Source organism: Mugil cephalus, chromosome 22 (assembly GCF_022458985.1).
Source record: "Mugil cephalus isolate CIBA_MC_2020 chromosome 22, CIBA_Mcephalus_1.1, whole genome shotgun sequence".
Classification (NCBI taxonomy): domain Eukaryota; kingdom Metazoa; phylum Chordata; class Actinopteri; order Mugiliformes; family Mugilidae; genus Mugil; species Mugil cephalus.
In genome coordinates this window covers 6,360,399-6,373,809 of record NC_061791.1, presented here as the reverse complement: position 1 = coordinate 6,373,809, position 13,411 = coordinate 6,360,399, and the positions used below count along the sequence as shown (strand labels likewise).

At 43.0% G+C, this 13,411-nt stretch overlaps 1 protein-coding gene across 2 annotated transcripts in view; it reads left to right on the top strand.

Annotated features, from left to right (window-relative positions):
- Positions 1 to 13,411, top strand: part of apaf1 (apoptotic peptidase activating factor 1) — a 45,050-nt gene that overhangs the window by 5,007 nt on the left and 26,632 nt on the right. For both annotated transcript variants that reach the window (XM_047575605.1, XM_047575604.1), the window contains 12 exons: positions 167 to 280; positions 743 to 927; positions 1,214 to 1,340; positions 1,640 to 1,765; positions 3,000 to 3,140; positions 3,229 to 3,354; positions 3,687 to 3,833; positions 5,148 to 5,276; positions 5,372 to 5,497; positions 5,921 to 6,040; positions 6,150 to 6,275; positions 11,314 to 11,439. In XM_047575605.1, coding sequence (XP_047431561.1) covers positions 167 to 280; positions 743 to 927; positions 1,214 to 1,340; positions 1,640 to 1,765; positions 3,000 to 3,140; positions 3,229 to 3,354; positions 3,687 to 3,833; positions 5,148 to 5,276; positions 5,372 to 5,497; positions 5,921 to 6,040; positions 6,150 to 6,275; positions 11,314 to 11,439 — 1,593 coding nt within the window. The remainder of the gene's footprint in view (positions 1 to 166; positions 281 to 742; positions 928 to 1,213; positions 1,341 to 1,639; positions 1,766 to 2,999; positions 3,141 to 3,228; positions 3,355 to 3,686; positions 3,834 to 5,147; positions 5,277 to 5,371; positions 5,498 to 5,920; positions 6,041 to 6,149; positions 6,276 to 11,313; positions 11,440 to 13,411) is intronic.

The window sequence follows — 13,411 nt, the reverse complement described above, 5'->3', positions numbered from 1 at the left end:
ACTTTGTATGTAGGTTTGTGAATGAATGTGATTTTGTTTGTGGAGGTTTATTGTTTTAGGAATGTGGATCTGATACAGGTCATTGCACTAGTTAGGATATTCCCATTTATTTGCTCTGCCGCTATCTTTTCATACTCCTTTCTTGTTTGTCTCTTGTCTTGTCTAGGACCTCTACTCCCTCATGTTCTCTCTGGACTGGGTCAGCATCAAGGCCAAGATAATGGGTCCGGCTCACCTCATCAACGACTACGTGGAGTACGGATCCATCCTGGACAAAGAGGTTTGCAAACTGTGCACATGAATTAAACCCTCCCGAAGGAGTCGAGACGTTTACAAGTTCTGCCTGCCTCGGGCTTGGATGGACGTCCTCTCTTTGAAACTTATTTTCTTTCCCCCAAACTGTAGTTTTTGATTATCTCATCTGCGTAGACAGGTTTATTGTGCGTCCATGTTTTGCGTGTCCCTTGCTCCCTCACCAATTTTCATCATTGTAAGACAGCGAATTGCATTCCTGGCAGATGGTTTATTAGACACGTCCGGGGAAGCTTAGGGCTACGATGCGGAACTCCTACACCTGCTTCACAAGGACAAGCGCACTTACAAGGCTTAGAAAGTTCTGACTCGACAGCAATTTAGGATTTCTGTGCCTAAGCAACGATTGAAACGGATTAATTGATTATGTAAATGCAACTTCTGCCGCTTGAGTGACTGACCCGCGCTTGTGTTTTCTGTCCTTTTTCAGAACAGCGAAGTTCGCAGTCAGTTCCAGGAGTTTCTGTCTCTGAATGGCCATCAGCTGGAGCAGCGTCCGTTCCCCGACGTAGTGCAGCTTGCTCTGTCTCAGCCGCACGACTCTGAGGTGTACAGGCAAGCGAAGGCGAAGGCGAAGGAGCGAGCCGACACCGGGAAACTCTACATTGACCTGCTGTAATTTCAATCTTTCTCTCATAATTAAGTCCGTTTTCTCTCATAACGAAAACGAGTTTTTTAAACCACATTGAGTTAAACTCAGACTATTGTTTTTCCTTCCTGAGTCCTTGATAATAAGTGTAAAAAAGTCATCTTTATGCAAAATAGTCACAGTCGTAGTGGTGTTTTAACAGTCTTATGTGTTCTGTCTAGTTTCAGCCCTATTTTAATTACCACTGCAATGTTACTGGTACAAAAGAGGAAGCTTAAAAGCTGCGTATAACGTTTTTCTGTTTTCATACAGGAACATAAGCGGCGTGGAGAGTCTGTCTCTCTTGGTGATCCACCCTCACCAGGGCTCCGTCTACTCCGCCTGCTTCTCCCACGACGGAACCAAGATCGCCTCTTGCGGAGCGAGCAAGACGCTCAGGGTACGTATGGAAAATATGAAAAGCAACCCACTTTTGCTGCATTGTCATCAGCGTGACCGAACCTACTTAAAATATGCTGCATGTGTTGGATTTAATCATTCGTTTTAGGCTTTATTTTATCCCTTTATTTTACCAATTTCGCAATTTTGTATGATTATTTAGTATTTTTTTATGGTCTTCACAGGACTGAAATTTGGGAATATTTGTTTATACATTTTGCAATTTTTTTTTCTATTTTATTGCTTTTATTGCACTTGTGCGTTGACGTTTAACTGCTGCTGTTGTACCTGTCTACCCAGGTGTTTAAAAGTACCTCAGGTGAGAAGCTCACAGAGATCCAGGCCCACGATGACGAAGTGCTTTGCTGTGCCTTCTCCCCCGACGATCGTCTCATAGCGACCTGCTCCAGCGACAGGAAAGTCAAGGTAGACGTAGTCGTATATCGGACGGCAGTAGTTTCTTTTTTGAACAAATCGGAGCTCTGTACATGAGTTGTGTTTGAGCAAATGCTACATGCAACATGTCGTTGGAAAGCTCATTTTCTTCTGATTTCATTGATATAAGCCATTATAGGATGCAACGAACACACAACGACACAACCAAAACATTTTGTTCAAAGCAATAAAAATGAGAAACAAGCGTAAACTTACCAGTAAAGCCTCATATCGATCCGACAATCAATATTATTCAGGTCAAAACGCCTATTTTGTATCAATAAAGGTCCAAACTGTCCATCTCAATCTAAAAACTACTTTTAGTTCCATAAAAATCCACAAAGAGCTGTTTCAACGTCCTGGATGAAGAAGGAGATACATCGAAATCTATGTATCTTATCAAAAAATACACTGAATTTCTTTTTTGATTTACACCTCATTGAACCAGTTCAGAGCTACCTTGTCCCGTCGACAGCCTTCGAAGGCCAATGAGAGTGAGCGGGAGAAAGAAGCCTCTTCTTCCTTCTTTCATCCACACACTGAGCCAATTGCAGCCAACTTAGTGGAGCCAATGAGCTGCTATAAACAATGATATGCTACTTCCCCGGAGAAGTTTGGTTTCCTCGCAGACAGACAGTGCGTATTGAAACAGCGATGTTTGCATAATTTTCAAATGAGAAACAATTCAAAAAATTTTACTTCACCAACTCTGTTACTATTTTCTGAGTGTCACCTTTCAGTGGATCCCTAGATTATGACTGTACGTTGAAGTGTTCAAAAGTTATGGCCTTTTTATTCAAAACGTGTCCAAATGGCACAGTTTGGAAACGTCTGGTTATACCCTTAGACAAAAAGGGTAAAAGAAACTCAGTTTTGTTCGAACTAGAAGTAGGTAAGATGTTATGCTATGATAATCTTGTGTTATCCAGATGAGGTGTGTCCTCGGTTTCATCTGAAGGCATCAGATAGCAAAAACAATTCAGGCGAACCCTTATTTTTAACTGTGTGCTAACTTTGATTCCTCAGGAACAATACCACTTAGAGTGATTATGACTTTTGCGATAGAAACTTCAGAGTCTTGACTTTCAAAAGAGCCCAAGACCCATGAATGAGCTCCAAACTGTTCATGAACAGCTTTCAATTTACTTTGAGTGTTTCCCTTCGAGTGCAAAAAGGCCCTAATGAAGCAGTATATTATAATAGAATATATCTGGGTTGGTTTCAGGTGTGGAACGTGGAGCAAGCCAAGCTGCTGAGGGTCTTTGCGGAGGAGCACGAAGAGCAGGTCAACCACTGCGAGTTCACCAACACGCCGCGGCGCCTCCTGCTGGCCACCTGCTCCAACGACAAGATGTTGAACGTCAAGGTGTGTGCGATTTAAATTAAACCTGTCTCGCACACGCTTCACATTTACCACACGTCTCTTCTTCACGCTCCTTCCTTTGTCTCCGTAGCTGTGGAACCTTAACAAGCCGTCCTCCCAGAACACCATGTTCGGCCACTTCGAGCCGGTCAACCACTGCTGTTTCTCCCCCGACGACAGCTACTTGTCCACGTCCTCCAACGACGGCACCGTTAAGGTGACCGCCGTTAAACCCGACTCTCGTGAAGCTGTCCTTTTTCCCGAGGCCACATTAAGCTGTGCACGATTCACGATTCACTGGATGCGCTCTAATGCAGCAAATCTTGGGTGTATATATTGTTACAAGCGTCTCATTACGACACAATTCGGCTCCTATTCTTCTATCTTGGGACACAATTACAGAGCTGTACGAGCCTCAGAAGAGCCATTCAAATAGAAGCAAGGACAAAGTGGCTATTTTTATTGTGCTAATAATAGGCATCGTCCAGTGAAACGCACTGGACAGGATTCTTCTAAACGTCTAAACTGTCTCCTTATGCATATGTGCAGCTCTTCCAGGTCTCGTCCGCTAACGAGTGGAAGACGATCAACGTGAGGGATGTGTTCGCAGAGAGCGACGAAGACGTCCTCGTCAAGTGCAGCACCTGGACGGCGGACGGCCGACGCCTCATATGTGCTGCCAGAAATGCTGTTGTGGTGAGTGTGTAGCGTGCAGAAGAAAATACTTGGATAAAGTAAATATGGGTTCATATTTAATTGGTTGCCAGTTGTGGTTGATGCATCGTGTCCTTTATTTGTTCACTCTTTCCTTCCTGCCCTTGTTGTTGCTGTGTTGTTTTAGTGGAGAGGGGATCAGAGGTTGCGTTGTCCTGAGTGTGTGTCCTGGTTGTAAATGTTCACCACTTCCCTCCTGAGCTTTCCAGAATCAGCCGGTCTTGTTCTGTAATCAGTCCGTCTTTGTCTGTTGCATCTTAATTCGTTCGTTTTTTTAAGAAACAACTCAAACACAGACTTTAACTTTGACGCTGCAAATGTATTTTATGTTTTTAAGATTATTCTACACGTATCAGAATAAAGTAGATGCTTAAGTTTTCTACAGCTTCATACAAAGACAGAGACGACACCAGTGTAATCTAACTACTTTTTTCCAATAATGAATAATCTAACACGTTACTATTTCCAAACCACTAATCATCTATTAAAGTAACTTTCGTAACTGCTGAATGCAAGTAATAAAGTAATTTGTAATGTAACGTACTTACTTTTGAAATAAAGTAATCAGTAAAGTAACTATGTTGCTACTGTTTCAAGGAGTAATCAGTAATCAGATTACTTTACAAGGTAACTGTGGCAACACTGCTCTCTAATAAAAACATGTATTTTTTTTATTTATTTCTTTTTTTTTGGTGCTTGCTGCCGAAAGCTACGAACAAAGTAACTTGTAATCTAAGTTAGTTACTTTTGAAATAAAGTAATCAGAAATAAAGGCACTATGTTAGTACCTTTTAAAGGAGTAATCAGTTACCAGTAACACTGCACTCTAATAAAAACATGTGTTTTTTTTTTTTTGTGTCAGGAAGTAGTTTTTAGGTTGAAACTGTTAAAAATGTACTTCCAATGAAGTGAGTACTGGCAATACCGGATATCATTTTTATGGTGTTAACTTATAATCTAACTTAGTTACTTTTAAAACCAAGTAATCAATAATAAAGTAACTAAATTACTTTTTAAAGGAGTAGTCAGGAATCAGAATCAAGAATCAAGAGTCTTTATTGTCATTATGAGAACATAAAATTTTCCAGAGACCCCCTCATTTAACTAAAACACCCTTGTTTTAACAGCTCTGGGTAAGAAGCTCCCCCTTAGTCTGTTTGTCTCCTTTAAATGTTCCTGTATCTCTTTCCTGATGGACGAGGTACAAACAGTGTGTTGTACAGTGTATCAGTAATACCGAGTAGTAAAGTAACTGTGGCAACACTGGACGACACTGATTGTTTGTTGTTTTCTCAGGTGTTTGATGTGGAGACGTGCGACATGTTGCTGGAGATAAAGACCAGTCGCCTGAGCACGGTGCAGTACTGTCACGCCTGTCCCACCAGTAACCTGCTGGCCATTGCCTTCTCAAACTACGCAGTGGAGGTAAAACATACTCCTTCTTCTTCGAGGCATCTTACTGCGGAAAGTTTATTTAGGCGGAGACGTTTTTAATGTGAATGTGTGTCCGCGTCTTCAAGCTGTGGGACCTGGAGGCCAATAAGAAGATGGCCGACTGCAGCGGTCACCTGAGTTGGGTCCAGCGCGTCCAGTTCTCTCCCGACGGCTCGCAGCTGCTCTCCTGCTCCGATGACCAGACCGTGAGGGTGAGAGAGAGAGAATCTGCATTAGGAGACCAGCTTGCGGAGATGCTGTCAGCGCCGTTGTAATTATCTGACAGTGAAACGAAAGCAGCGCCGTCGCTGAACATCACCAGTCGGCTAATTGCGCCTTGCTCGTCCCGGCCAGCTGTTCCCGGTTTCACTTCTTAATGAGGAATGCTCAGGGACGCTGCTGCTGCTGCATCTGTGACAACTTTATTTTTCGCGAGCGACAAAAAAGTATAATAATAGACACAGATCAGCCATAACATTATGACCACCTTCCAAATATTGTCGAATTCATCTCCCATGCATCTACTGATTACGTATTTACCACCACAGACACGTTATTCTTAGTGGGTTCGTGCAGCATAATGAGGAGAATGCATGTTCTGGCTTCACATGTCTCTCATGTTGCTCGGTCCGTAGTTATGGGAGACCAGGAAGGTCCACACGTCCGCGGCCATCTACCTGAAGAGAGACTCGGACGTCCTCTTTAACGGCGACGAAATCATCGTGTCTGCAGCAGACAACTGCAACAGACTGCAGGTGATTAACCGGCGTGTAAATAAGATGGTGGTGAGCCTGGTGGTTTATTCTTTGAGTGTGCGCCACGATGTGCAGGTTTTTAATGGGAAACGATGTGTGTGTGTTTCAGGTGCGTGACGGCAGAACGGGGTCGGTGTTGTTCCAGTCCGAGGAGAAGTCATCCAGGATCCGGTGTACGTGTATGTGCAGGCAGCCCTCTGCGGTGGTGCTGGGCCAGGAGAACGGCACGGTCCAGGTAGAAAACCAAGGTTTTTAGTTACGTGTTATTTAGAAAAAAGTGTTTTAATTAGTATAAAAAGAAAAATGTTCTTATAGGCTTTTAAAGAAACAAATTTTAAGTTGGTTAGACATAGCAGACCCTTTAAAACACAAACAATTAATATAAATAATAGTCTTTATTTGCATCTATTGTTCACTGAATCATAGGTCTCCCCCTAGGGGGACTGTGGAGGCACTGCAGGAGGTCGCAAAATTTTTTACAAATTTAAATTTATTTAAATACACGTTAACATTAATCCAACATATTGCAATAGCTTAATATTGAATGCAAAATGACAATAATAATGTTTATTTAGAAATAGCACCAGGCTGAGTTTAATATAACACATATAATAGGTAGCGGGTCCCTACTTAATCTCTGCATCTCTGCAAAATGTTGAACACGCCTGCACTGTACTGTTAAATATAAATTAATTTCCCAAACACAGAAGATGCTTTAATAAAAACAACGACAATCACTTTGACATCTTTGCTGCAAATCTCCAAACTTCTTTTCAATATTTCTCTAAGTTAATTTTCAAGCAAACTCACAAATGTCAAACATTATTGCTCCACATTCTCAGTTTGGCGTCTGTGTGTGTGAGTTCAGATGTGCCTTTTGTTCTTTTGTGCGTGCATGGATGTGTAAACCTCTTTTCCACGTCGCCCCTTTTTTTGAGGCCTTGTTGGGTCACGAGATCTGACATTAGCTTTGTCACATTTTTTTTTTTTTTTATCCGTCCTGTCAGCTGTACATCAGGTCCGCTCCGAACATCTCTTTCATCTCCCGCTCCCTTCGCTCTCTTTTCATTATGTTTATTTTTTTTTTAAACCTGTGATTTATATTCTGAAGCTCACTCCTGCTCTGTTTTCACATTCCACACCTCCGTCTCACACTTTTTGTTTTATCTCTCCTCCTCCTTTGTTCTGTCTGTCCCTGTGCTCTCGCTGCCGCTCCGGTGATAAATTGGAGTTTTCCGGCCGAGAATGAGTTTGCTCTGTGGCAAGTGTGTGTGGTTTCTGTGGACGTGGGCTGCGTCGTGTCTGTTGCGTGTTACACTGCAACGGCAGAGGACATCCTGACGGCTCCTATATTAAAACACAAACGCTTAATCAAGCAGAGTCCCTCGACACTTCAGTGCTTCAGCGACCTACAGAGTAGTGCAACTCTTAATTAATTAAAAGGTCCTGCAGTCTTAATGAATACAGGAGTTAATGATTTTAATTGCCTCCCTTCTTGTCTCCTGAACCCGGAGATATGAGAGGATTATTGGAAACAGGTCTTAAAGGAGCTCAGATGATTACAGATCTCACTTCTTAATTTATGAAAGGATAAAAAACCTGTGCGACTGATGCACATGAAACATAATCCCGTGGGTGAATTCAGGATACGTGCTGAGGATTCAGAATAACATTGCTTAGTTTCACGGATGCCGAGCAGCCACAACATTTAAACCACCAAAACAGGTGAATAACATTGCCCACCCAGCAAAAAGTAGTTGAAAAGACATTGAAAAGACGTCACTCATGTACGTCTAAACAACGTCTATATTTGGTTGAAAAGTGAAAGGTGAAAAGCCGTCATTTTCATGTCGTTGAAAAGACGTCTTCAAAAAGACACAACCCAATTTTCAACAACTATTTCTGGACTAAATCAAGACTATGACGGACCGACCAGATTTAGCCCAAAAACCAACGTTGAAATGACGTCTGGTGTTTGGTGGGTGACACCTTGTTACAAATTTTATGTTCTGCTGGGAAACATTTGGGCCTGGGATTCATGTGGATGTTACTTAAACTAGACTGCTCTTTGATGGCAGTAGTATCTGTGGGATGATCCATAGAGGCCCCCAGCCTCAACACATAGGACCCAAAGGCTCCCATTAACAACAATGTTTCCAGACACCACAGGACACCCTCAGAAGGTCCATGTCCAACTGTTTTGGAGACACAAGGGACGATATAAGGAAGATGCAAACCCCTTGCATGTTTTCTTCTCATTCACTGTTGAATGTTAAAAATGAATTAATTAATTTAAGGCAACAACAACAAAAAAAAACATTATTATTATTATGAACTACAGCACAGGTCATCAACAGGGGGTCTGCAACCAGTAGAGCAGGTTTCTCACACAGATTTAAACTTCTTTAAACACACATTAACATGAATCCAATATATTTCAGTGAAGGATTAAGTGGAGGCAGAATGTGAAATATTAGCAGAAGAGATCAAAATGACTGGTGTCCCTACTACATTCAGTTATGTTTAAAGCTAAATCCTGGAACTGTCAATTATTCAGTTGTGTTTAAGTAATTTCGCTGTGTTCAACTGTGATATGTGGGTATGTTTCCGGCAGCGTGGCCACACTACTGTTGCACACATTTGAAATTTGGATGCAAAATGATAATAATAATAATATATAGAACACATATAGTAGGTATGAGGTCTCTACTTAATCTGTCCATCAATTTGTGGATCCTTGACCTGAAAAACCCCTGAACTACAGTATGAACGCTCACCGAGTCTGCACAGCGTTGGCAGATGCAGCCCCCTGACCAAACACCAGGTGGAGCTCTGGTGCAAAGTTGCACACGTTCCCGCTGCCTCCGTCTGCTGCAGTGCATTATTTATTTTTTATTTTTTATTTTTTTTCTTCTTCCCTCATCTTCACTTATTTATAACCAGTGTACAAAATTAGTGGTAATCTGTCATTTTGTCGTGTCACCCTGGAGATGCCAGGCTTTGTTATGCTAATGAAATATATTGACAACTTGTCCCGAGATGTGCAGGAGACGACTGCTGTGCGCATTCTTTGTGACTGAGCGGCGCGTCCGTGTGCGTGTGTGTGTGCGTTCTGTGCCAGGCAGCGGCGCTGACAGCCAGTCATGTACTAAGGACAGTTGGCTGCAGAATCCGACGACTGCTGACCTCCTACAGGGGGTGGGTGCTGGCAGTAGCTCTAATCACAGGCAGTGTGCAGGTATGGCAGGGAAAGTGAGATATATATGTGTGCGAGATATATATGCTGCTTATGCGTGTGTGTGTGTGTTTTAAGTTGACTAAATATTTATTTTCCAGGGCTTTTTAAGAGACGGGAAGATTATCGCCGTTACTCCGTGTTCACCACTTTCACCTTTAATCCCTTGAAAGTGCCATTAAAGCGGTCGCTCCCCATCATTCCTCTTCACATTAGCCTGCTTTTATATTTGTTTTTTTTTTTTTTTTTCTTACCAAATACCCTGAGGCATTTTTTTTTTCTTTCTGCACCATCCCAGAAATCCTTGAGCCGGATGTGTACAGCTTGCCGATTCGTTTCCTTCGAGGCTTTGAAACCTGCGTCTCACTCCGCGCGGCTTGACAAACACGGCCGACGTTTGCCCTGAGGCGCCTTCTGCGCAGACATTTCAACCTCCTCCTCTGAGACCTAAATGTTTTAGAGCCTGTTAAAACCCCGAGTCCTGTCGCCTCCCCTTTCCTACTTTTTAAAAAGCGAAGGAGCTGTGCTGGTCTGGAGATAACGTTTTCCCCCGTACTTCTTAAGATTTGTTTGGTCCCCGCATTGAAACACTCTCCAAATTGCTCCTATGTGACGTGAAGTCTGCAGAGTTGCAGGTCCAAGTGAACCAGAGCTGCATATTTTCCTCAAAGTGGCTCATTTATTTATTTTTTTAGTTATTGTTTTGGCCTTTTGTGCCTCGTATTGGGTAGTTTTTCAGCGGATAGAGGCGGGAAGTAATGCAGCGAGAGAGAGGTTTATGGGGTTGCTGTCTCAGCCAGGAGAGCTATGCCCCCCCCCCCCCGATCTCCATATTTTCTTAAGGATTTATTTTTATTCTGCCTCTGTCGCACAGTCGCAAATGAAGGAGCCATGAAATATAGGGCAGCAAAGGACCGACTGGCCGCGAGTTGAACCGGGGACTCGATAGCTGAAGGGCTTTTTGCCCACATGGTGGCTAATGACTTGACCATAAGAGCCGCTTCATATCTTTTTTTTATTACTTGATTAATCTCCGGTGTTAAATCAGAGAAAAATAGGTCGGTGGATAAGTTACAGTAAATAATTTTATAATTGCGGCTGTAATTTAAACCGTGCTCCACCTCAGTAATAATTCATTTTATTCACTTTTTAGCTTTTAACCGACTCCAAATCCAGAAGCTGTTTTTGCTAACATTTGCTTGTTAAACATAGAGTAGAACAAGCTAAAGTTAGTTATAGTTTTGACACTAAATTAAAATTTAATTGGTGAAAAAAAAACTAATTTCATCCAATAATTGACAAAAAGTGGCCGAGTGTCCAAGTCATTAGGAGTCTTCCTCTTTGGACCATGAATGTTTGTCCAGTGTTTTATGTCGAGGTTTTTCACTTCATGCCAAAGTGTTGTTGCTCCAAGAGTTTCACAAAAGTTAGTCTGGCTAAACTCCTGAAGTCTCTCCATTCGACTGACCTCTTTAAGGACATTCTTACACCTTATATTTCTCTAAATGTGGGAAAAAACAGCTTCGAGTATCCTGTAGATTTCCATCTTGAAGAAGTTATTACTACAGGATTTTATGCAGAAGCTGCAATTCCCGAGTGAGAACATGCTATGACATTTAAGGAGAGAAAAAAAAAAGATTCTTTGGCTGAGAATCTTTTGAGCATCAAAGCAGTTTTGTTCTCCGGCTCCACCGGTGCTATCTGCAGGGCTGTCAGACCTCCTGCGGTTCTCTCGGCCTTGACCAGACTGCACGATTGCACACAAAGCTTGCACTTTTTTTCCACCCCTAACTCCTCTTTTTGATGCTCTTATCACCATCGAGCCAGCGGTGGGGTCTTTCTATCGCTCGTTCTCAAGTACTGCCTCAAACTTTTTTAAGTAACTTTTCTGGGCCACTTTTTTTTTTTTTTTTCCCTCTCTTGACTGTATCTTGGTAAGTTTTTATAGACGTTCCAGACAGGTTGTGAGTTTTTCTGAGCTTGAACCGTGGTTTTGCTTGAATATGTCTGCCACTGATGCTTCTTTCCTTCCATGCAGGTGTTGGAGGTGCCCTCTGGGAAGCTCCTAGCCACTCTGCTGGGACACACTAAGACTGTGCTGCACTGCCAGTTCAGCCAGAACGGCCAAACGCTTATCACATCCTCGGAGGACGCCACCATAAGGGTAGGCTGAACCCCCGCTAAACCCCCCGCTCCTCCCTCGGTTTCGCTGTCTTTTACGCTCGGTATTTCTTTTTCTTTTCCTTCTCCGCCTCCCATTCATCACCCTGTCCCTCATCCTCACCTTCCTTTCCTGCCTAATTGATGCCTTGTTCCTTCACCTCCACCCACTCCCCCAAACATACTTCCAATTTTTCTTTTCCGCTATTGATTATTCTTCCCCTCCGTCCACATTCCTCACCTTTAGCAGAAACGCAGCGCTGTATCATTCATCCTCGCGGTGTTACGGGTCTCGCCTTTCCCCCTACCTGTTACACTCTGCCAGCTTCTCTGTCGGCCCTCTTCACCTCTCCATCCTTCTTTTTTTATTTCTTTTTTGTCTCCCCTCCTTCCTTTTCTCCTCCTTTTCCTCTAGGTAGCTCTTTATCTCTCGCGTTGATTGCGTGCGGCCGCCTGTGTTTGCGTGCGAGTGTGTAGTTCGGAGCCGTTACGCTCCGTCAACCCCCAGCGTTCATGCTCCGTTGATCATTTCCCTTTCCCCTCATCTCCTCCTCCTCCTCCTTCATCCCTCCCTCTCGCCGACAGACCCGTCCACCGCGGCGCCTCCTCGCCCTCTCTCCAAAGGCCTCATTCTGCATTCACGCGGCCGCTGCCTGCGCCATCGCTATTCTCCGACCGTCTGCAGCCTATTCAAAAAACTACTCAAATTCACGCTGTTTGACATGTGCTCGCTAGGAAATGGAAGTGCGTGTTAAGATGCTAATGCGGACGCGGGGTGAATGTAAATAGGCGTGATGGCGCCAGCGTTAGGCCGTGATAGATTCTAACCTTAGCAGCAGTGACAGATCGTATCCAGGGGGGAAAAGGTGCAACGTTGCACACGAGGCAGTGATTGATAGGATCATCTGGGTGATTCCGTCTGTCCCGCCTTCAACTTTGAGCTCTGTTGCATTCCTCTTTCTTTTGCCTGCCTTTACCTACACAACACAGGCGTCCTGTAGAGTGATGCATGGATGCAGATTTAACTTCACCAATGAATTTACCCAAATTTGCCATTAGCAGTGCTGTACAGTTGCATTTCCATGTGCTGCACATGAGGCTGCACTGCGTTTGTATTTACCTTTAGAAAACGTATTCCTTATTCTAATAATAATAATAAAAAAAAAATGTTGCACCGCCGTCTGTGTCCCATTACAGTCGGTAATAGGTTTTTATTTGAGTGCGTTTTTGCTTTCCACCTCTAAGATAGAGATCTGTGTAATGTGCAAACGATAGCGTCGCCCATTAGAGACACGAAAGTACGCCTAAAGGGGTGACAAATAGTTTAATTTTCTTTCGTGTCCCAGCTATAAAATCAAAACTACTCCAGCCGCTGCCGCGAAGTTGATTTGAAAACATTTGAACATCATTGAATCCGGGAACTTAAGCTTACATAATTGTTTCATAACTTTAATTATGGCGCATCGTTAGCTGTGACAAATAAAGAAGGTATAAATATGGACAATGTGTTGTCCATATTTAATGCTACGCTGTACAAGGTACCTATTTTTAATCTTTTTATTACAACTCTTGCGGTTGGCATGGCGACGGGTAGTAGCCATTGGAGATCGATGGGTCGATATTTGCGTTTTTTACTGGTATCGGCATCGGTCGATGCGTGCGTGCATTCGCTGATACATATAGCTTTTTTTCCCCATCAAGATTTACAGACAGTTGCATCCACAGGCAGCCCTGTGCAGCCCATACATCGCCCCTTCCCCACTAGCAGAATATAGGAAAAGAAAAAACGTTTTACTTTTGTTTTTTTTTATTTTTTGGTTACCAAACAAAGATCTATTTACTTTATCACTCAGCACCAACAAATTACAGTCATTAAGCAGCAGCCCTAATTTTTACTGTTGTTGGAGTTTGCTAGCTAACGTTTGTGACCCTAGAATCGTCTACCACTTTTCACCTGTTTATTTTTTAAGAGCTTT